Source organism: Prosopis cineraria, unplaced genomic scaffold, assembly GCF_029017545.1.
Source record: "Prosopis cineraria cultivar Desert tree isolate PC_DT_omini unplaced genomic scaffold, ASM2901754v1 PC1, whole genome shotgun sequence".
Taxonomy (NCBI): domain Eukaryota; kingdom Viridiplantae; phylum Streptophyta; class Magnoliopsida; order Fabales; family Fabaceae; genus Prosopis; species Prosopis cineraria.
The window spans coordinates 58,489,905-58,506,894 of NW_026555332.1; the positions used below are offsets into that span (position 1 = coordinate 58,489,905).

At 34.4% G+C, this 16,990-nt stretch overlaps 3 protein-coding genes across 4 annotated transcripts; 1 reads left to right on the forward strand and 2 right to left on the reverse strand.

The window, feature by feature from the left end:
* Positions 1 to 1,510: 1,510 nt before the first annotated feature.
* Positions 1,511 to 4,656, reverse strand: LOC129302952 (uncharacterized). The gene is made up of 4 exons (XM_054941900.1): positions 4,620 to 4,656; positions 3,086 to 3,229; positions 2,917 to 2,982; positions 1,511 to 2,308 (listed from the first exon to the last, which is right to left on the reverse strand). Exons 1-4 carry the CDS (start codon positions 4,654 to 4,656, stop codon positions 2,235 to 2,237), a joined length of 321 nt encoding a protein of 106 aa, XP_054797875.1. The 3' UTR covers positions 1,511 to 2,234.
* Positions 4,657 to 6,330: 1,674 nt separating this feature from the next.
* On the forward strand, positions 6,331 to 7,162 carry LOC129312361 (uncharacterized). The gene has a single exon (XM_054954928.1). It carries the CDS (start codon positions 6,485 to 6,487, stop codon positions 7,007 to 7,009), a length of 525 nt encoding a protein of 174 aa, XP_054810903.1. The 5' UTR covers positions 6,331 to 6,484; the 3' UTR covers positions 7,010 to 7,162.
* Positions 7,163 to 7,488: 326 nt separating this feature from the next.
* LOC129312349 (serine/threonine-protein kinase EDR1-like) lies at positions 7,489 to 15,280 on the reverse strand. Of its 2 annotated transcripts, XM_054954906.1 has the most exons (13): positions 14,686 to 15,278; positions 13,706 to 14,128; positions 13,050 to 13,153; positions 11,767 to 12,881; positions 11,382 to 11,422; positions 11,001 to 11,069; positions 10,457 to 10,557; positions 10,145 to 10,223; positions 9,965 to 10,063; positions 9,205 to 9,273; positions 9,060 to 9,109; positions 7,988 to 8,164; positions 7,489 to 7,871 (listed from the first exon to the last, which is right to left on the reverse strand). In XM_054954906.1, the coding sequence occupies exons 1-13, from the start codon at positions 15,094 to 15,096 to the stop codon at positions 7,751 to 7,753; spliced, it is 2,859 nt and encodes a 952-aa protein (XP_054810881.1). In that variant the 5' UTR covers positions 15,097 to 15,278; the 3' UTR covers positions 7,489 to 7,750. The 2 variants fall into 2 exon arrangements, with proteins under 2 accessions (XP_054810881.1, XP_054810889.1); XM_054954914.1 differs by lacking the exons at positions 7,489 to 7,871; positions 7,988 to 8,164 and adding an exon at positions 8,171 to 8,669 and having other exon boundaries at positions 14,686 to 15,280.
* Positions 15,281 to 16,990: the final 1,710 nt, after the last annotated feature.

A 16,990-nucleotide genomic window follows, 5' to 3' on the forward strand; every position in this document is an offset into this window, starting at 1 on the left:
TCAGACAGACATCGCAAATTTCACTTCCAACTTGCGTGGGATTTGTAAGTTATTTAACTCGTTGCAGTAAATCGCTGATGGAATTAATTTTTACCTGTTATGCGTCCTAACTTGTAAACTATACACGACGTGCATGATAAAAGCAAAGTTAACAAACTATAAATATTAACTAGCGTTAATCCCTGTGCGTTGTACAGAGTTGAAAGGATACCAAATTCATGTAAATTGGTTGAATTTGACTTTTTTTTTTTTTGTTGTTTTAAAAAAATATATTCCCAATTCATTTTTGAAGATAGAAACATTCAATTGCGGCTGAGACCGGTTTGTTCATGAATGAAGTTCATAATTTTATGAATGCGGTCAAATAAATATATGTCGTTAAAATTTCATACTTCTGAAACGCTAATTGTTTGGCCAAAAAGAAAAAAAGAAACGCTGATTGCTTATATAAATACTGGGCAATATTCATATATACTTAAAATTATAATCGTTAGAATAATTGAAGTCCTCGATGCAATGATAATATTGTCTTTCATTTTGGCTACATAAGTCTATGAAAGTTGTTGAATATTATCTACAATTAAAATATACTAAATGCGAATAAAAAAACTGCTAAATAACGCTTTGACAATTCGGTTTTTCAGATTTTTTTTTTTATGCACGGTTTTTCAGCTCTTTTGAACTGAAGATTTAATATTTGCTGGATGATTATCTTTATGAAGATTGCCGTGTAACTTATTTCGAACACAAAAACCATAGGGTCTTAATACTTAAATTGGATAATATTCTCTTCCCTTACTTTATATAAATGTCATATAAAACAAATGATGTAACGGTACGGTCTTAATACCATGAATATAATTGTAATATAATTTTTTAGTAACCTTCCTTCAAACGACACTATTCAATTATTTAACAAAAAAAAGTGATACAATTCAATTGGTTGACTAAAAAAATTTTATATACTTTAGTATAATTATAAAAATCCATTCTATCTTTTCTCAATAGATATTCATTCCAATTCCGCACAGGAATTAATACTAGAGATGAAATAAATTAAATTAGAAATTGGTTATAAGTTAAACGTTTCATTAAGGCAATTTCTTATAATTCTTGACCCTTCAAAATGAATTTTTGTTAACGCTATAAACACGTGCTAACATAGTTACAGTGAATTTATTGCATGACTTTATGCTCAAAACTTTTTATGTGAACCTTGACTTGGAAAAAAACGGCTTATGTTATTCATCGAGTTGCAATTCCCCAATTACTCAAGTCACTTCAAAATTAAAATAGAGATCACGTTACAATTGCCTTATAAGAAATTGGTACAATAGTTAAAAACACTAGATTTAATTAGTACAATAGTTGAACATTCGAACATCATATAAATTCATTTGTTCAATTCCATTTCCTTTTATTATTTCTTGCGTTCAATATCAAGTCAAAGATTAAAAAGAATGTGAAATTAAGAAGTACCGATATACAAATTAACACTGCAGAGGAAAATGACAACAACGAAAGGAGGCTTCATGTGTCCGAACGGTACAAGTTGTATGTATCAGCAATAGAGTCCCCAAATATTACAACACTGATAGATCTCTCCTTGAAAGGAAGATACAAAGTACAAAATTGACTAAAACGTAAGAAGCGGTGGACTGAAAGGATACAAAAATGCAATCCGAAAAGGAAACGATTTAGTTCGGAAAAATTGGAATGTGAAAAACATCGAAGCAGACATAAAATACGGGGAAATGATGAATGGGGAGAAAACACTATCATCAACAATTAACGGGAGATGTTGAGTACTATTCTGGATGAAAAACATAAAAGGCATCGAAACGAAGCCAAAGTCTTGGAGGAAAATAATCTGAAATAACAACCAACTGAAATCACAGGAAATTGAAGCTCCCGTGTATGAAGAAGGCTCTGCTGGATCCACCATTTATAAGTCTTCTTTAAGTAATCCACATCGAACAACACTTTGTAGCATTAAAACAATTCATCACAACCCATCTACAAGTTAAAAAGAACAAAGTTAGGGAAACAACAGAAAAATATAAGAGGCATGAAGAAAATATGTGACTGTAAAACATAAGAAAGAAAGGGACAACAGTGTGCCTGCTAACACAGGCAGCAGACGATCTATCAGATACAGATCGATACTCGACAAGAAGCATCATGCGATGCCCCTGACAACGTCAAAAAGAACAGACTACATAGCTCATCATCCACTATTGTAGCACGGAGTAACTTGAAAACAGAAAAGAATCCACGATCATTGATCCAGAAAACTTTGGTGGCTGCCCTGCCCAAGTTCGTTTAGTTTGTAAAAGCGTGTCAGGGACATCTTACAGTTTGACCATACGGAACAATACACAGAGACATTTTAAGTCATGTTTGATACATTAGAATTGGTTCAAGAGAAATGAAATTAAAATTAAAATCATGCTTATTCTTTATGGATTTCAATTCTGCCAAAATACTCAGAATTCAATTCCATCTCCATCATGATGGAATTAACACAATTCATGAAATTGTCATAAGTGCCCCACATACACACTCTATCATAATGGCTGAGTTTTTAATTTTTTTTAAAGAGCATTTCGGTCTTTATCTATTTTAAATACATATATTTGTTAATATTATATTCAGATTCCATCTTCCTACCAAACATACATTTATAACTCAATTTTGTTCTGATTTTAATTCTGATTCCATCAAAAACTCTTCCATCATACCAAATAAGATTTAGTGAGACCATATGGAACAGTACATACATGAAGAAGAAATACAACAATTATTAGAAAAAATATTAGGGGAAAAAAAAGACATATTTGAACCATCGAAGAAGTAGAAGGAAATGATTTAGATCGATTAAATAAAGGAGAAAGGGCGAAGAGAAAAGAGGATCACCTTGGGAGACCCCAGAAGACAAAGAAATCGCCAAGGGAGGCCGATAGAAGGCAAACCTTTTAGGTTCTGAACCATTAAAAGAGAAGAACCGCTAAGACGAGGAAAGCGTGAGAAACTGAACCGTCACGTCTGCTTGGGAATATAACTTCATGAGATGTGAGATAATTACCATTCGGCGCCTGGGGAAGAGACGAGTGTTGAGTATAAAAAACCAAGCATTCCCGTATGCAGTATTGCAGTGTGAACACAACAATTGTTCTACGTGAGAACGTACAGTGGTTTAAGAGGCTTAAATATTGCGGAAAATGGATTTCTGATCAATAGCATATACATATATATAAGTAAAAAAAAAAAGTAAAATTGTAAGCTGTATTCCAAGCTTCACACGATATCTTTTATTAAAATACCGCAAATATAAATAAAAAAAATTATATTCAACCTCCTCCTTATTGAATTAATTATAAATAAAAATTAATACAGAATGGATTGTTATTAAAATAAAAATATAATTATTTTTTCAATGAAATTTATTATTAGTCCTTATCTATAATAAATTCTTTTGGAAGGAGTTGGATATAATCCCCCCAATATAAATTCTATTAACCTTTTTTTTGGTAATTTCAAATTTCTATTTTAAAAACTGATTTAATTTTTTTGACAGATTTTTCAAAATTTATAGTTTTTTCTTATTCCTCCCTCATTATCTCTCCCACTCTTCTATCATTGTAACTTCACATGACAAGATAGAAATAAGAGTGATAAATAATATATTATTCATTATGATAAATAATATAATAACATTTTAAATTTATAGTGTGTGTAAGTAAAATCACAAGCCACCTTCTAAGCTCAACAAGTATGCATTTTTTAAAATGCTGTAATTATATCGGCTATACACATTAGCATTAATTTTTTAAAATAATTTTTTTTACAAATAATTAGAATTTTATCTTTAAATTTTCTCTCTCATGATCTCACCTATTATCATAACTTCCCAACTATGGCACCCTCAAAAGTATACAATTTCAACGTGCATGCATTAGATTTTCTATCAAATTTTTGTAAGTATTAAAAGTTACTCCCTCCATCCAAAAATATAAGGCATTTTTAATCAAATCTCACCTCCCAATAAAGTAATTACTTACTTTTCATTAATCTCATCTTTTCATATTTGCCCATATTAAACACCCTGCAATAAATACAAAGTTATTATCAATAGGGACACTTTTGAAAAAAAGACAATGATTACACCTCGAAAAACTAAAAATGCCTTACATTTTTTAACATCAAACTCCTCAAAAAATGTCTTATATTTTTGAATAGAGGGAGTATATATTTAAAATGAATTATTTTAATTCCTATTTTCTCTCATTTCTGTCTCATTATCTCTTCCACTTTCCTATCATCATAACTTTCCATAATTATTTTTCTTAGCTTCCCCACTCTGGAAATATATAAGTTTAGCGGGCACGTTAGATTTTCTATCAAATTTTCTTAAATATTAAAAATTATTATATTTAAAATGAATTAAAATTTATTTTTAGTTTTAAAATTCTAATTACACAAACTTACTATCAAATTGAGCAACTACAAAGTAGACAAGATTTTTGTCTCACTTCTAATATGATTTAGACATTCCATTCCCTTATCAAGACAAGTAAAATCACAAAACTCTTCTCGTCTCTGACTCCTCCCTCAATTACCAAGGTCTTCTCGCCTCCCTTTTGTGTCATCCTTCATGAAGATTTTTTGTTCCTAGTTGATGGCACAATGAGATTCGTAATGTGCCAGTAGACATTAGAAGAGCAAGTCAATTTCTGATAGATCTCACATTTACAGTGAATGTTAGGTAATTGCGTATAATCATACATTTCATACTTTTTTTTATTGAATTTTCCTTCATCATTTTAAATCTTTCTCTCATAAGTAACAGAATTGAAAAAACTTACTATGCTTTATTTACATGGAGTTGTGGTTTCATAAGTACTCCCTTCGTCTCTAATTATAAGATACTTTTTGAAAAGATTCAATGTTTCATAATACAAGACACTTTGAGAAAATTAAGATTTTATTAAATTATTCTAATATTATCCTTTATCTCTCTATAATTAATTTCTATCCTTCTTTTTTCAGTAAATTAAATAGTGGACATTTTTAAAAATTTATATTTATATTTTGAAAAAATAAAATTATTAAGTGTATTCAATGAGATTTATTAGTATGTGGGATCTTATTTAAAAATATTTTATGATTTGAGATGATTAGAGTATAATAGTTTGTTAATTATCTTACAACTTTACAAGTATAATAAATTTGGATGAAGAGGAAGCGCCACACACACACGCACGCACATATATTGGACATCTCTCTGGAAAATTTTGTTTTGAAAAGCATGCTCATAATAATTTATTCATATCATATTCTGCACATGATCCAAATTTCTTACTTCGAATAATGTTTTAATGATATTTGTTTAATTTTTAATTTTCATTTGAATTATAAACTTTGAACAAATTAACTAAATTTTAAAGTTTTAATTTATATATAATTTGTATTTGAAGACTCAAGCATCAAATTTGTGTTTTAATGTTGATGATATTAGATATTATAATATCTCAACTACAGATTTAAAAATATTGATGTTTCCCTTGAAAATCAAGTTTTCAAGATATATTAACATGTTTATTTGTTGATTGTTGATATTTATAAATCATAAATAAAATTATAATACTTCATAAATTTATTTACCTTTACATAATTTAATAGAAAATATGGCATCATATGACTGTTATATTTATCTCATAATTTTAATTTTTCATGAATTGTATGTAAAAAATATTATAAACTATCTAATTATTAGATAGACCTCCAAATGAGAAAGAAAAGATACAAAATTGCACAATAAAATAATAAATTATGTTGTAATTTATAAAGAAAACACCATAACAGAGATAGAGCTGCTTGCAACCTTCTTAACAATTGTGGAGTGCATTTGAAAATTCATAATAAGTTCTTTAATCTTTGTTTTCACAATTATGCACTCATCGTATTGGATAATATTATAATATTTTATGTAAACTTTTTTCATTTATATTAGTTAATATTGTAAAATTATTTTAGTTTAGGTTCAAAAATAGATGCACGGGCATCAAGCTGCTTTGAAATAAAATTGAAATGAGTTATGAAAAAAACGGAAATGATGGCTGATGAATCGCGAGCCACGGACTTGAATAAAGATAATAAGGATAAAGAAGTTGATTGATGATTACTAATAATAATTGTTAATTATATATATATATATATATATATTTATATATTAGCCGTCCAACGACATAAAGAGAGTGATGAGTTAAAACGCAAGAAGCCAAGAATGCCACGGCGAAAAAACAGGGGTAGTGAGCTTGGAAAGCAAGGCAAAGCGGGTCTTTTTTGACTCGAATAATTAATGACACGGCTCTTTCCTCTGGTATTCGACTGACCAGCGACCATTTGATATAATAATCCGAAAACTTTGGCTATACAAAAGATCCACAAGAGCAGCGCAATAAGGGAGACATAGTGGAGCATCATGGCAATTGACATGTCAAGGATCTCGCTGCGGCCATTCAAGTTGAGCGACGCCGATGACTTGTTGTTGTGGGCGGGAGACGATCGAGTGACTCAGAACCTGCGGTGGAAGACTATTGGTTCTAAGGAGGAGGCATTCGCTTTCATCAGAGACGTTTGCATACCTCATCCATGGCGACGATCCATATGCCTGGATGACCGATCGATCGGCTTTGTATCGGTGTTTCCGTGGTCGGGCGATGAAAGGTGTAAGGCCGACATTGGGTATGCTGTAGGAGCCAACTATTGGGGTCAGGGGATTGTCACGAACGCAGTAAAGATGGCTGTGTTGCAAGTGTTCGAGGATTTGCCTCACTTGCTAAGGCTACAAGCTTTCACTGTTGCAGAGAACAAGGCTTCTCAAAGGGTCTTGGAAAAGGTTGGGTTCCAAAGGGAAGGTCTCCTCAGGAAGTACACTTATCTTAAGGGCAAGCTAAGGGATCTGTTCATCTATAGTTTTCTATCTACTGATAATGTCAATCATTAATAATGATCGTCAAAGCCTCACCTCCAATTAGTCAGAGATGTACTTTGGTTGGCCGGTTCCCTTTTTTCTCATGAAAGTGTCGAGCTTCATTTTTATCATTGAGTTGACGATATTCAATGTGTAGCGCTAGATTTTCCCTTGTGCTGCTAACAACATTTGCGTTGCATAGAAAGACATTTTAACAGCATTAGAATACGCCAACACATGCTCCGGATCCATGATTGCACTACTTTCTGATTCGCAACCCGACGTTTACAAGGCTTATGGCCAAGATGTTCAAACATACTCTCCATTTTAAATAATTACCACTTTAGAGGTATAACTTTGTTCTAAGATAATTGTGACTTTAAAGTTTTTTAAAAATATTTTTTACAATAATGTAGCAGGGGAAAAAAAAAGGAAAATACAAAATTTTTAAATTTAAATCACACGACAGTAGCTGGTAATTATTTTCATTTTCCTTCCCTTTGACAGCAGAATTGAGAATAGGTGATTTACACGTCAGCTTTGTATAATTGGTGAAACTATGAATATCTATACAAAAATGGTTCTGCAGTCGTTTGAGCTGCAGCACAATTCTCATGCTCCTCAATACGAACATTTGCCTTACAAGCTTTGGCGTGATTTCATTTCTCATTTTTCCTTTGATACATATATATATACACATATACTCACAGAAATAAATTATGCAGAAAACCTCCTTATCCACACTTGAGAAATGGATAGTTTAAGGGGTAGAATTTACAGAAATCTCCTGCGCCTAAGTTGAAGCTGGCTGGTCTTGATGAGACGTATTACTAGACGCTGCAGGGGCTTTAGTGCTACCGTGAGCTGTGCAAATGAGGGTCGCGAATTGGGATCCCTGGTGTAAGAAAATTTTCATCAACTAAAATGTTGCCATAATGTTGCGCAATTTTGAGTGTTGCAAAAAGCATCATGACAAACAAAACTTAAAATAGCTAGATAGATTACGCTTACTGTTGCCAACATTCCCAGATAATTCTTGCAACTAAAGGATCAACTTCCTTGGGGATATCTAAACGACGATTTTGGAAACCTACAGCACCAACAACTTGCATAGGATTCATCCCACTCCATGGCAACTTTAGAGTAGCAAGCTCCCATAGAATGACTCCAAAACTGTATACATCACACCTGGTACATTTGACATCACACGTGTTAATCGGGGTACTGGCACAGCCTTCAGCAGCCATGCTTTCCGAGCCTCAAGTCAGAGGAGATATAACGTGCTTTGGCGACGGTGAAATCCATAGATGGACCCGAATGGTCAGAACCGAAACCAGGTCTTTCATCTTACTCGAAAAAAAAAAAAAAACAGGTTTTTCATTGCTATCATACGATGGCATAAATATTTCCATAAACAGCAACCCCACATAAATATTTCTCTGACCTTGCGCAATTTCACATGTTCAAAAGCTAAATTGTCATATTGTTAAAATGATGTTGCGGCATTAATTGGCATGAAATTTTCTTTATCTTGAAACAAGAATTTAAAACATTTTATTAAATTATTGAAAAACTTGCCAAGAGATTATCCCGGCTGTGGGAAAAAAATTACCTCCCAGGATGTATGGTAGAACAGGCCTAACAGGACCTAATTAGCATCAGAAAAGTACGCCACGGGAACGCAATTGACTGGCTGATTGGAGACATTTGAATAATTTTATACCAAAACATTAGTAAAGCTGTCCTACACTTTATAGCTTGATTAGTCTACCAAAAAAGGAATCCCTTTCCACTAAATAAAAATGAGATATGCAATATTCACTATATTTTTGGTACCGTTATTTAACAATATCTATCATGTTTTATTATTTTTTAATTCACAAACATTAAAACGTTTCTCGAGTATAAAATCACTTTTTAAAAAAAAAATTATTTCATTCTATTTTGCTTATCAAACAGCCTATTAGTGGCTCAGTTAATATTTGGGAACTAATGATGGACACATCATTAATAAAAATCAAATATAAACGTTTACTGAAAGCTGAAAAATACAGGTAAAGGGTTTAGTTAAAGAACAACTCACTTCTCATTTGAGGGCTCATTCCGAAGAACTTCAGGAGCCATCCATTCAGGCTAACATGTTGAAGAAAAAAGTCAGGATTGAACATAGAGAATGCGGTTAAATAAATGATCATCCACAATAATACAGAATTGTTTCAAATTCTCACCGTTCCAGCAGTTGACTTGGATGATAAAAATGTGTTATGCTTCAGTCGCGACAACCCAAAATCACAAACCTGCAGATACATGGAAGAGCAGGCTGTCAAAGTACACTCCTTGATAAAACCCACAATTACTGACTGCAGATGATCATTCCCCACCCCAAAAGAAGGCCCGAAAGAAAGAAAAATTAGCTCAGAAAGTGTCGTAATTACAATTAACATAGTTTGTAGATTCATAGTATTATTTATGTATGGAAGCGTAAATCCTCCTCCAAATAGAGAAATGGGCATAGGACATAGCAGATTGTGGTGATAGCAGTAGGAAAATGATGAAGAATAAAAGATGAGAATAAGGTTCCTCTAGCATTCCAAAGGCTTGAGACTCTCCTTCCAAAAGAGAATTATTCATCTATTCTATCAGACCACCACCCAAAAGTTAAAGCTCAAGAGAATATACATTGCTAGAGTGTTGTCAATGGTGAAAGGCGCACTCAAGGCACAAGGCCTGGAAAACACCTCATCCCTGTAAGCAATTTAGCTATTGCCGAATAATTCCTCCCTTATCCCTCCAGCCACCTCATCCTTAGCTATTTCTCTCAGATTCTTACTGCAACCACAAATCTTTACCACTCTTGGCCCAATAGCAGAGGGTCATTACTAACAACTATCTAATTTAATGAGTGAAGAAAGAATTCAGGAATAGGTATAAATGGGGGGAAAAAAGCTGACATAGCACATTGACAATGAATTAAGTTTCAATATACACCTTAACATTCCAGTTCTTATCAACCAAGAGATTTGGTGACTTCAGATCACGGTGAACAATTGTAGGTGTGCTGGTGTGTAAGCAATTCATGCCTCTTGCCTGCAATTCAAAGGAATCAAAAATTGAAAGATGACCAATGAAAATGTTGGTCAAAAAAGGATGAAATATATTATTTCATACCACGTCCAGAGCCATTTTAATTCTGCGTTTTTCATCAATTTGACAATTAGGACGATGAAGAATTCGGTACAAACTTCCCCTGTCAAGTGCAACATCAATGACAAAAAAAGCTAAATTTGTGAAATGAGTAAATAAAATTGTTCACCACTTCCCACAAGCTTCTAGACTTTAGAAACCAACATAGATATGAAGTGCGTGTCACTATTGTCTTTTTGTCTTGTTGGGAAAAAGAGGATCATAATTATGTGATACAATAATGACAGTATAAACTCTAAAGAAATGCAAAAAAGAAAAGGTGGTGCATAAATTTACCTAGGAAGAAACTCTGTAATGATTGAGAGATTAGGAGGTCGAGTAACAGCACCCATAAAAAGAACAACATTAGGATGACGCAGTCTACGCATTATCCGTACCTTACAGGATACAAATGGAAAACGGATTAGCATTTTGGCCTTCATTAAGCAAGGATAACAATACTATTCTTTTATGTTATGATTTATCAACCATCATTTAAACAAAAAGGCCCTTAAACCACCCATTTGCCCAGTCCACTGTTTCAGTTAACATTAATTTAAACCTACAGTTAGACGATCAACCAAAATCAGATGATTAATGCCTTGGGCATCAGAAATTCAATGCAGTTCAACTTAACTTTTGCATACTTTTACGGATGAAATCTTCTGGACATGTTGGAAGCAATAATAACTAAGGCAGTAAGTGAGTAGATGGTACATTATCATCATCAGAACAATTTTTAATTAATATCCGCCCTTATTTGCACAGAAAACCACCATAGGTATCATTTATATCATCATTTATGGCGATTGGAAGCAGAAAAGGCCAACTTAATGCTTACTTCTCTTTTGAATTCAGCCAAGGCAGCACCTGAAAAATCCTGATCCAAAAACTTCTTCACAGCAACCTCCTGAAAGTTTAACATATCATCAGTCAGAATATAAGAGAATATGATTAATTCCATTTTGGGAAAAAATCTTGGAATAAAGCAAAATGAGACAATTCTGAGAATGTGCCAGTCAAGCAAGACTATCCAGACACGCTCCATTACTGCTTGGGATGAGTTATTGGGGCCATTTATTGTACCATTTGATGAACCACCCATGAAAAGGCAACAAAACTCTAATGGCAGTTATTGCTAGGTTGTCCCTTAATCATTTCCCAATTCAATATAAAACAAGATTCTTCTCAATCAAGTACACAAAGCAATTAGAATACTCACTGTGCCATTCCAGTCAGCTTGATATACCTCACCATATGAACCTATTAAAAGAAAACATGGAAATTAAAAGATACTCAGAATAAAAGTTTACTGAAACACAAAACTAACACAACAAAAGCATCCACAAAAATTCTTTGAATCCTTACATAGTACTATCATGCGGAAAATTAAGTGAATTTGGGTTAGAGAAGCTCACCAAAACCTTAGGACTATGCTTGCATGAATAGAACTAAATCATGATTTTGAAATTCACATGATCATACAAGAAGTGACCTATTATGTAAATATACGTTAACAACTCTTCTTACACTAAACAACACCATATCAACTTCCCAGTGAATAACAACATTCCGATAAGAAAATGAAAGAAAGTTATTCAAATTACCTAGACCAATTCTTTCACCAAGAACCAGATCCTCCCATGGAATTTCACATTCGCCCACATCTACATCATCCAAGATTTGGTCAACCCTATTTGTGATGGAATCAACTGATGAACTAGGACTCTCTAGCTCCTTTAGTTTCAACTTGCTACCCATGAATCTGTCATGAGTGCTTTTTCTTCGGTCATGAAATCCAATTTCATTGTTTTCCTGTTCTTTGACAACATCTGCTATGCTGTTTTGAGATTTTTCCACATTCCCTTTGTTCCATTCAGCATTGAAACCTTCATCCCTGTTCAGATCACCAGAACCAGATGCTGATACTGTGCCAGTAACTTGCATCAAGCTCCTCTCTTTGTCTCTATTGATATTTGCATGGTATGATGAGTTGGAATTATTGACATCAACTTTTTCCGATACAGAAGAACTATTGGAAGCTAACGAAGAAGGGTTATATTCATTAGGATTACGGTTAAGTTTCCTGGGATCTTCATTGTATGCATAACGGTTCTTCCACATCAAAGGTACCGGGGGTCGACCAGAAAATTTGTTTTCTTTCGTACTATGAAGTTCAGGAGCTTGATTTTCCACGGGTTTGTTGTGTACAGCAGTCTTGCCCGTTCCTTTTATCTGGAATGGGTTAAGATCTGCAAAAAGGTTCCTAGAGTCATCTGGACCATTCTGACCATATGGTACAACATTGATGTTCAGTCTAGTCCCATCACCAATAGCATTCATTCCACGAGTTCCTTTGTACAGAGAACTACTGGCTGATGGAAAAAAATTGTCTGCTTGGCTAGAAGATGCTTTACTAGGAACTTTGGAAGGACCAACACCAGTTTCTCCACCCAAACTCAGGTTTGAAGACATATAATCAGACTTCCCAAAATATGGTCTCACATTCAATGATGATGAATCACTTCTGATCGCAGAACTTTGACTACTGCCTTCACCATCAGATGACAAAGGTCTTGGGTAAGAAAATCTATTTTCATTTGTTGACTGTAAGGCTGGAAAATTCTTGGGATTGTATGGCTTAAAGGAAGGGTCTTTAGGATTAAAAATATCAGTTGGAATAAGAGTACCAGGAGCAGCCATAAGATCAACCAAAAACTCCCTGATGGCAGGAAAGGACATATTAGTGCCATGCCAAAATACCAATACATATTAATGAAGATGGACAACAGCATACCAGGAAATAATAACACACACACTTGTTCATGTGCGCACAAAAAACAATAACAGGAAATACATTCAGAAATCAAAGAATAACAAACACTATAACCTTTCATCCTCCAACTTTATAATGTTGACAGCATCATCCTCAACACCAGTGTAATGACTACCTTTAACCAGTCTACAGGGCATCTTGATATTGTCAGACAATACCTACATGCACAAAAATAAGTTGCATCATGCTGTCAACAAGTCAAAAAGTGAGGCGTTCAAAGGATTAAGCAAATGTCCAAAGATCTTGGCAAGAATAAGATTAATGGAGAACCTTAATATAATCATCTACGACCAAAGAACACAAAAATAATTTAAAAGATTTATCCTCAATATGCTAGAACAAAAATAGTTTAAATAGAAATAATGATCAGCTTGCCTAACCTATAATTTGATTATTCAAGCTAACTTTATTTGGCAGAACTTTCTCAATGTGGTCTAGGAGGGTAAACTTTACTAGATGTAACCATCCTATTCTAGATGAATAATATAATTTTATTTGTTTTGAATTTTAATCAATTTCCTTATTAATTTCTTTTACGAACTGTTTAAAGTAAACTGAAAAGCAGTTAGATATCATCTTCAATAAATTTCCAATATACACATGCCACAGGCTTGCAATAATGATAACTAGACTAGAGAATAGTAAATCATCAAATGTCAAGTTATGGCATGGCTCAAGAGAATTCAATCACCAACAGCCAAAATGCTGACCTTAAAAAGCAGAGCACGGTGCCTGGATAGGCCAATATTTATAGACCCTATAGGTAACATACTTGTCTGAAGAGATGTCCGTAGCTCTGTACTTCTTTCTGTCCATCTTGCTAATATAATATTAGCATCCTTTACAGGGCCACCCATATGCCCTGTAACAAGTTCAGCCAGTCTTTGCACCAAAACACCAACATCAGTGACAGGACAATCTAGTGCTACACATTGTGCGATTTGCACTAACTCTTCCAGGGCAGGATCAATTGCTTGATTCACTATGACAACTTCAAAACTTGAATTACCCGGATTTGCTTCAAGGTCTTCCAAAGAGGGCATCTTTCCTTGCATCGATGAATCAGTACAAAGACCATATACATCATAAAAACCATCAACTACTTTCTCTTCATAGTCAAGCACGTTGTATTCCTGGTCAAGAGAAAGATGCATGACAACCCAAATGAGAAGCATGTGGAGGGGTGGGGGACATCAATGGGGACAGACACAAGTAGCAAGCATTCTAGGTTCACCAATTCCACACTTCAATTAGTTCAATCAGCAGTACTACATGAAGAATTCAAATCTAAGTTCACCAATTACACAACAACGTCACTTGTTGAATAACATGCCAATTTCAGAATTTTAAAGGCTGGAATAAAAGGCTAAATTAAATTTGACTTCTCATAGTTCTTTCAGCTTTCTTTTTTCTTTCTTTCTTGCCTCAATAGTTCATTCAGCTTTCCGGATGCATCAAATCCTACGGAACTGCTCAAGATACAGTCCATGATACGCAGTTCAAACAAATCGCTATCCTTACTAAATCCGGAAATGTAAGCTCGATTATACAGTTCACTACATGAGAAACTCGACTATAGGATTAAAAAAACCCTAATTAACATCAACACAAAATCATTCAGCATAACCCTTAATTCATGCCTTCATTTCAGTTACCGAAATTGAATTTTCGTGACCAAAGCCAAACTCACCCAGTACTGTCTGGACAGCGCCTTCGCCACATCATCACGATTCATTGCTGAATCAATTCGATGGCCTCCCAGGCTCAGCAGCGTGGCCGCTCGGATCTGATCCTTCTCAGGATCGTCCCGAAAATCAGACTTGGAAGCACTGATGGCCAGGGCAAGCTGCACCTGATACTCCTCCTCTGACAAAAAATAGTCTTGCCGATTGGGCGTAGCAGGCGGGGGTTGGGAAGCACCGGCCGCTGCCGAAGAGGGAGACAATGAAGAGGGACTGGCCGGAGAAGGGGCAGAGTTTTGAAGGGGTGCAGGACGGTGATCAGAGGCATCAGAAGCTGATGCGACGGAAGCCGGGGTTTCATTGGATCGATTAGGGTCGTGGTTGCTCGCTTTGTGAAGCTTCTTGAAAATGTTCTTCATTTTGCCTTCGAATTCTCTCCCTCGCTCAACGGTGAAATGAGCCACTTCCCCTCACTGTATCTTCAGTTTAGTAATTCATTTGGAACTCTCCGCTTCCGAGTTCGCTCTTAATGTCTCTTATAAAGGCCTCTCGAGGAAGATGGGTCAAGACTCCAGACTAGAGAGGAAACTACACGGAGGGAAAACGGAAAACTTAACGCGGTATAACTAGTGTGGGTTTGTAGTCAAGAGGGGCGTGCTTCTCCTCGAAATTACGAAAATGACATGGGACCCAGCGTAAAACAAACCCACCAACTACATTTTGCCACGATAACTATATTTTACACGTCACACGAGCTGTTTACTTCCAATTTTTTACCCCTTTTTTGGCCAGAGGTTTTTTTTTTCCCGGGACAAAAAGAGATTGTATTCAATACTGCAAAAGTTCACAAAGAAATTAACACATCCCCTGCTTACGACAATCAAAGTTCCTGATAATCCAATCAGAAAGACTGGGTGGTGGCCAGAGAACCCACAATCTGAAGAAGAAAAAAATGGATTGAGTTTTTCTTTTTCTTTTTTTTTTTGGTAAAATAATTGGAGTGAGGTAGATTAAGCATCACAAGCAAGCCTCAGAGCTGAAATAAAAAACATAGCAACCCTTTTAAATGCACCTGCTCTATCATTTCATAATTTGCCTAACAAAAAGAAGGTGAGTAGTAAAAATGATGTTTGTATAATTTTTTTTTTTCCTGACATACATTAATTCAAGCATCCGGCAACGATGGAGTGTTTTGATAAAGAAAAGAAATAATGAAAATATATCTGTATTTTGGTGAACAAGTCTGATAGATAAATTGTATTTTTTGTCGTTCAATTTTTTTATTAGGCAGGTATAAATGGAAAGGGTCATCAAGATAGCATATAAAAATGTTCTACAAGTAAACGCTAGCTCCCTGGCGTTCGTAAGGTGTCCGGCCAACATTTTGAAAGAAACAGACAAAAATAGAATTACTTTATCAAACAAAAATTGGGGGTTAAGATACATTTTATCATTGAACTTTTTTTGGATGAACAACTCTATTTTTGTATTGATAAATGAGTAATTTTATTCCTGAAAACACCCTATAGGAAGAATATTTTATTCCTAAAAATAGTTTAAAAATAAAGTCATCCCATTTATCAATACAGAATAAAATTACTCCCTGAAAAAAAAATTTAGGGAATAAAAATGTGAGAAGAAGAACGCAAAAGTAATTTTTTTTAGTATTTACAGATATTCTTTTTGTTTGTGATAATACCACTTAAAGACATGGTTAGACACTAATACACAGGTGAAATTTAAATACGGAATCCAATGCATCTCAGTTTTTTTTTTTTTTTGGCATACAGTTACCACTTCTCTGTATTACTTTGGCCTAGATAAAATATATACACGTGTGTGTGTGTGTAACCTGACCATGCGTGACCTGCCTACAGAGCCAGGAGGGGAATGAAGCAGTTTTGTGAATCTGGTTTCTTTTCTGCGCCCTTTTCCACTCCATCAGTCCCATCTATTTCAAGTACGATTTTTCAGGTAGTAAAAATGAAAAGTTTCTTTCGTGTCCGCCCCAGCTGGTGGTAGTCACACTTTACTGTTTTACGAATTTACTTTACATAGTCTAAGATATGAAGTCTGCAACGTATTTTACAACGAAAAACAATAAACATATTTTTACTTCACGCCAACTCAACTCGCTCTCATCTTGGGATTATCCAAACTGAATTTTCACTCGCATTGGGCAAGCATGAAGCTGAGTTCTTATTGTATTAAACCCGTTCGATTCATTAGACTGGGTAGAAGCATCTATCAGAGCGGGATACCTTTATCTCACATCCCATTCTATAAAGTTATTGAGATTAAATTTTTATCTCA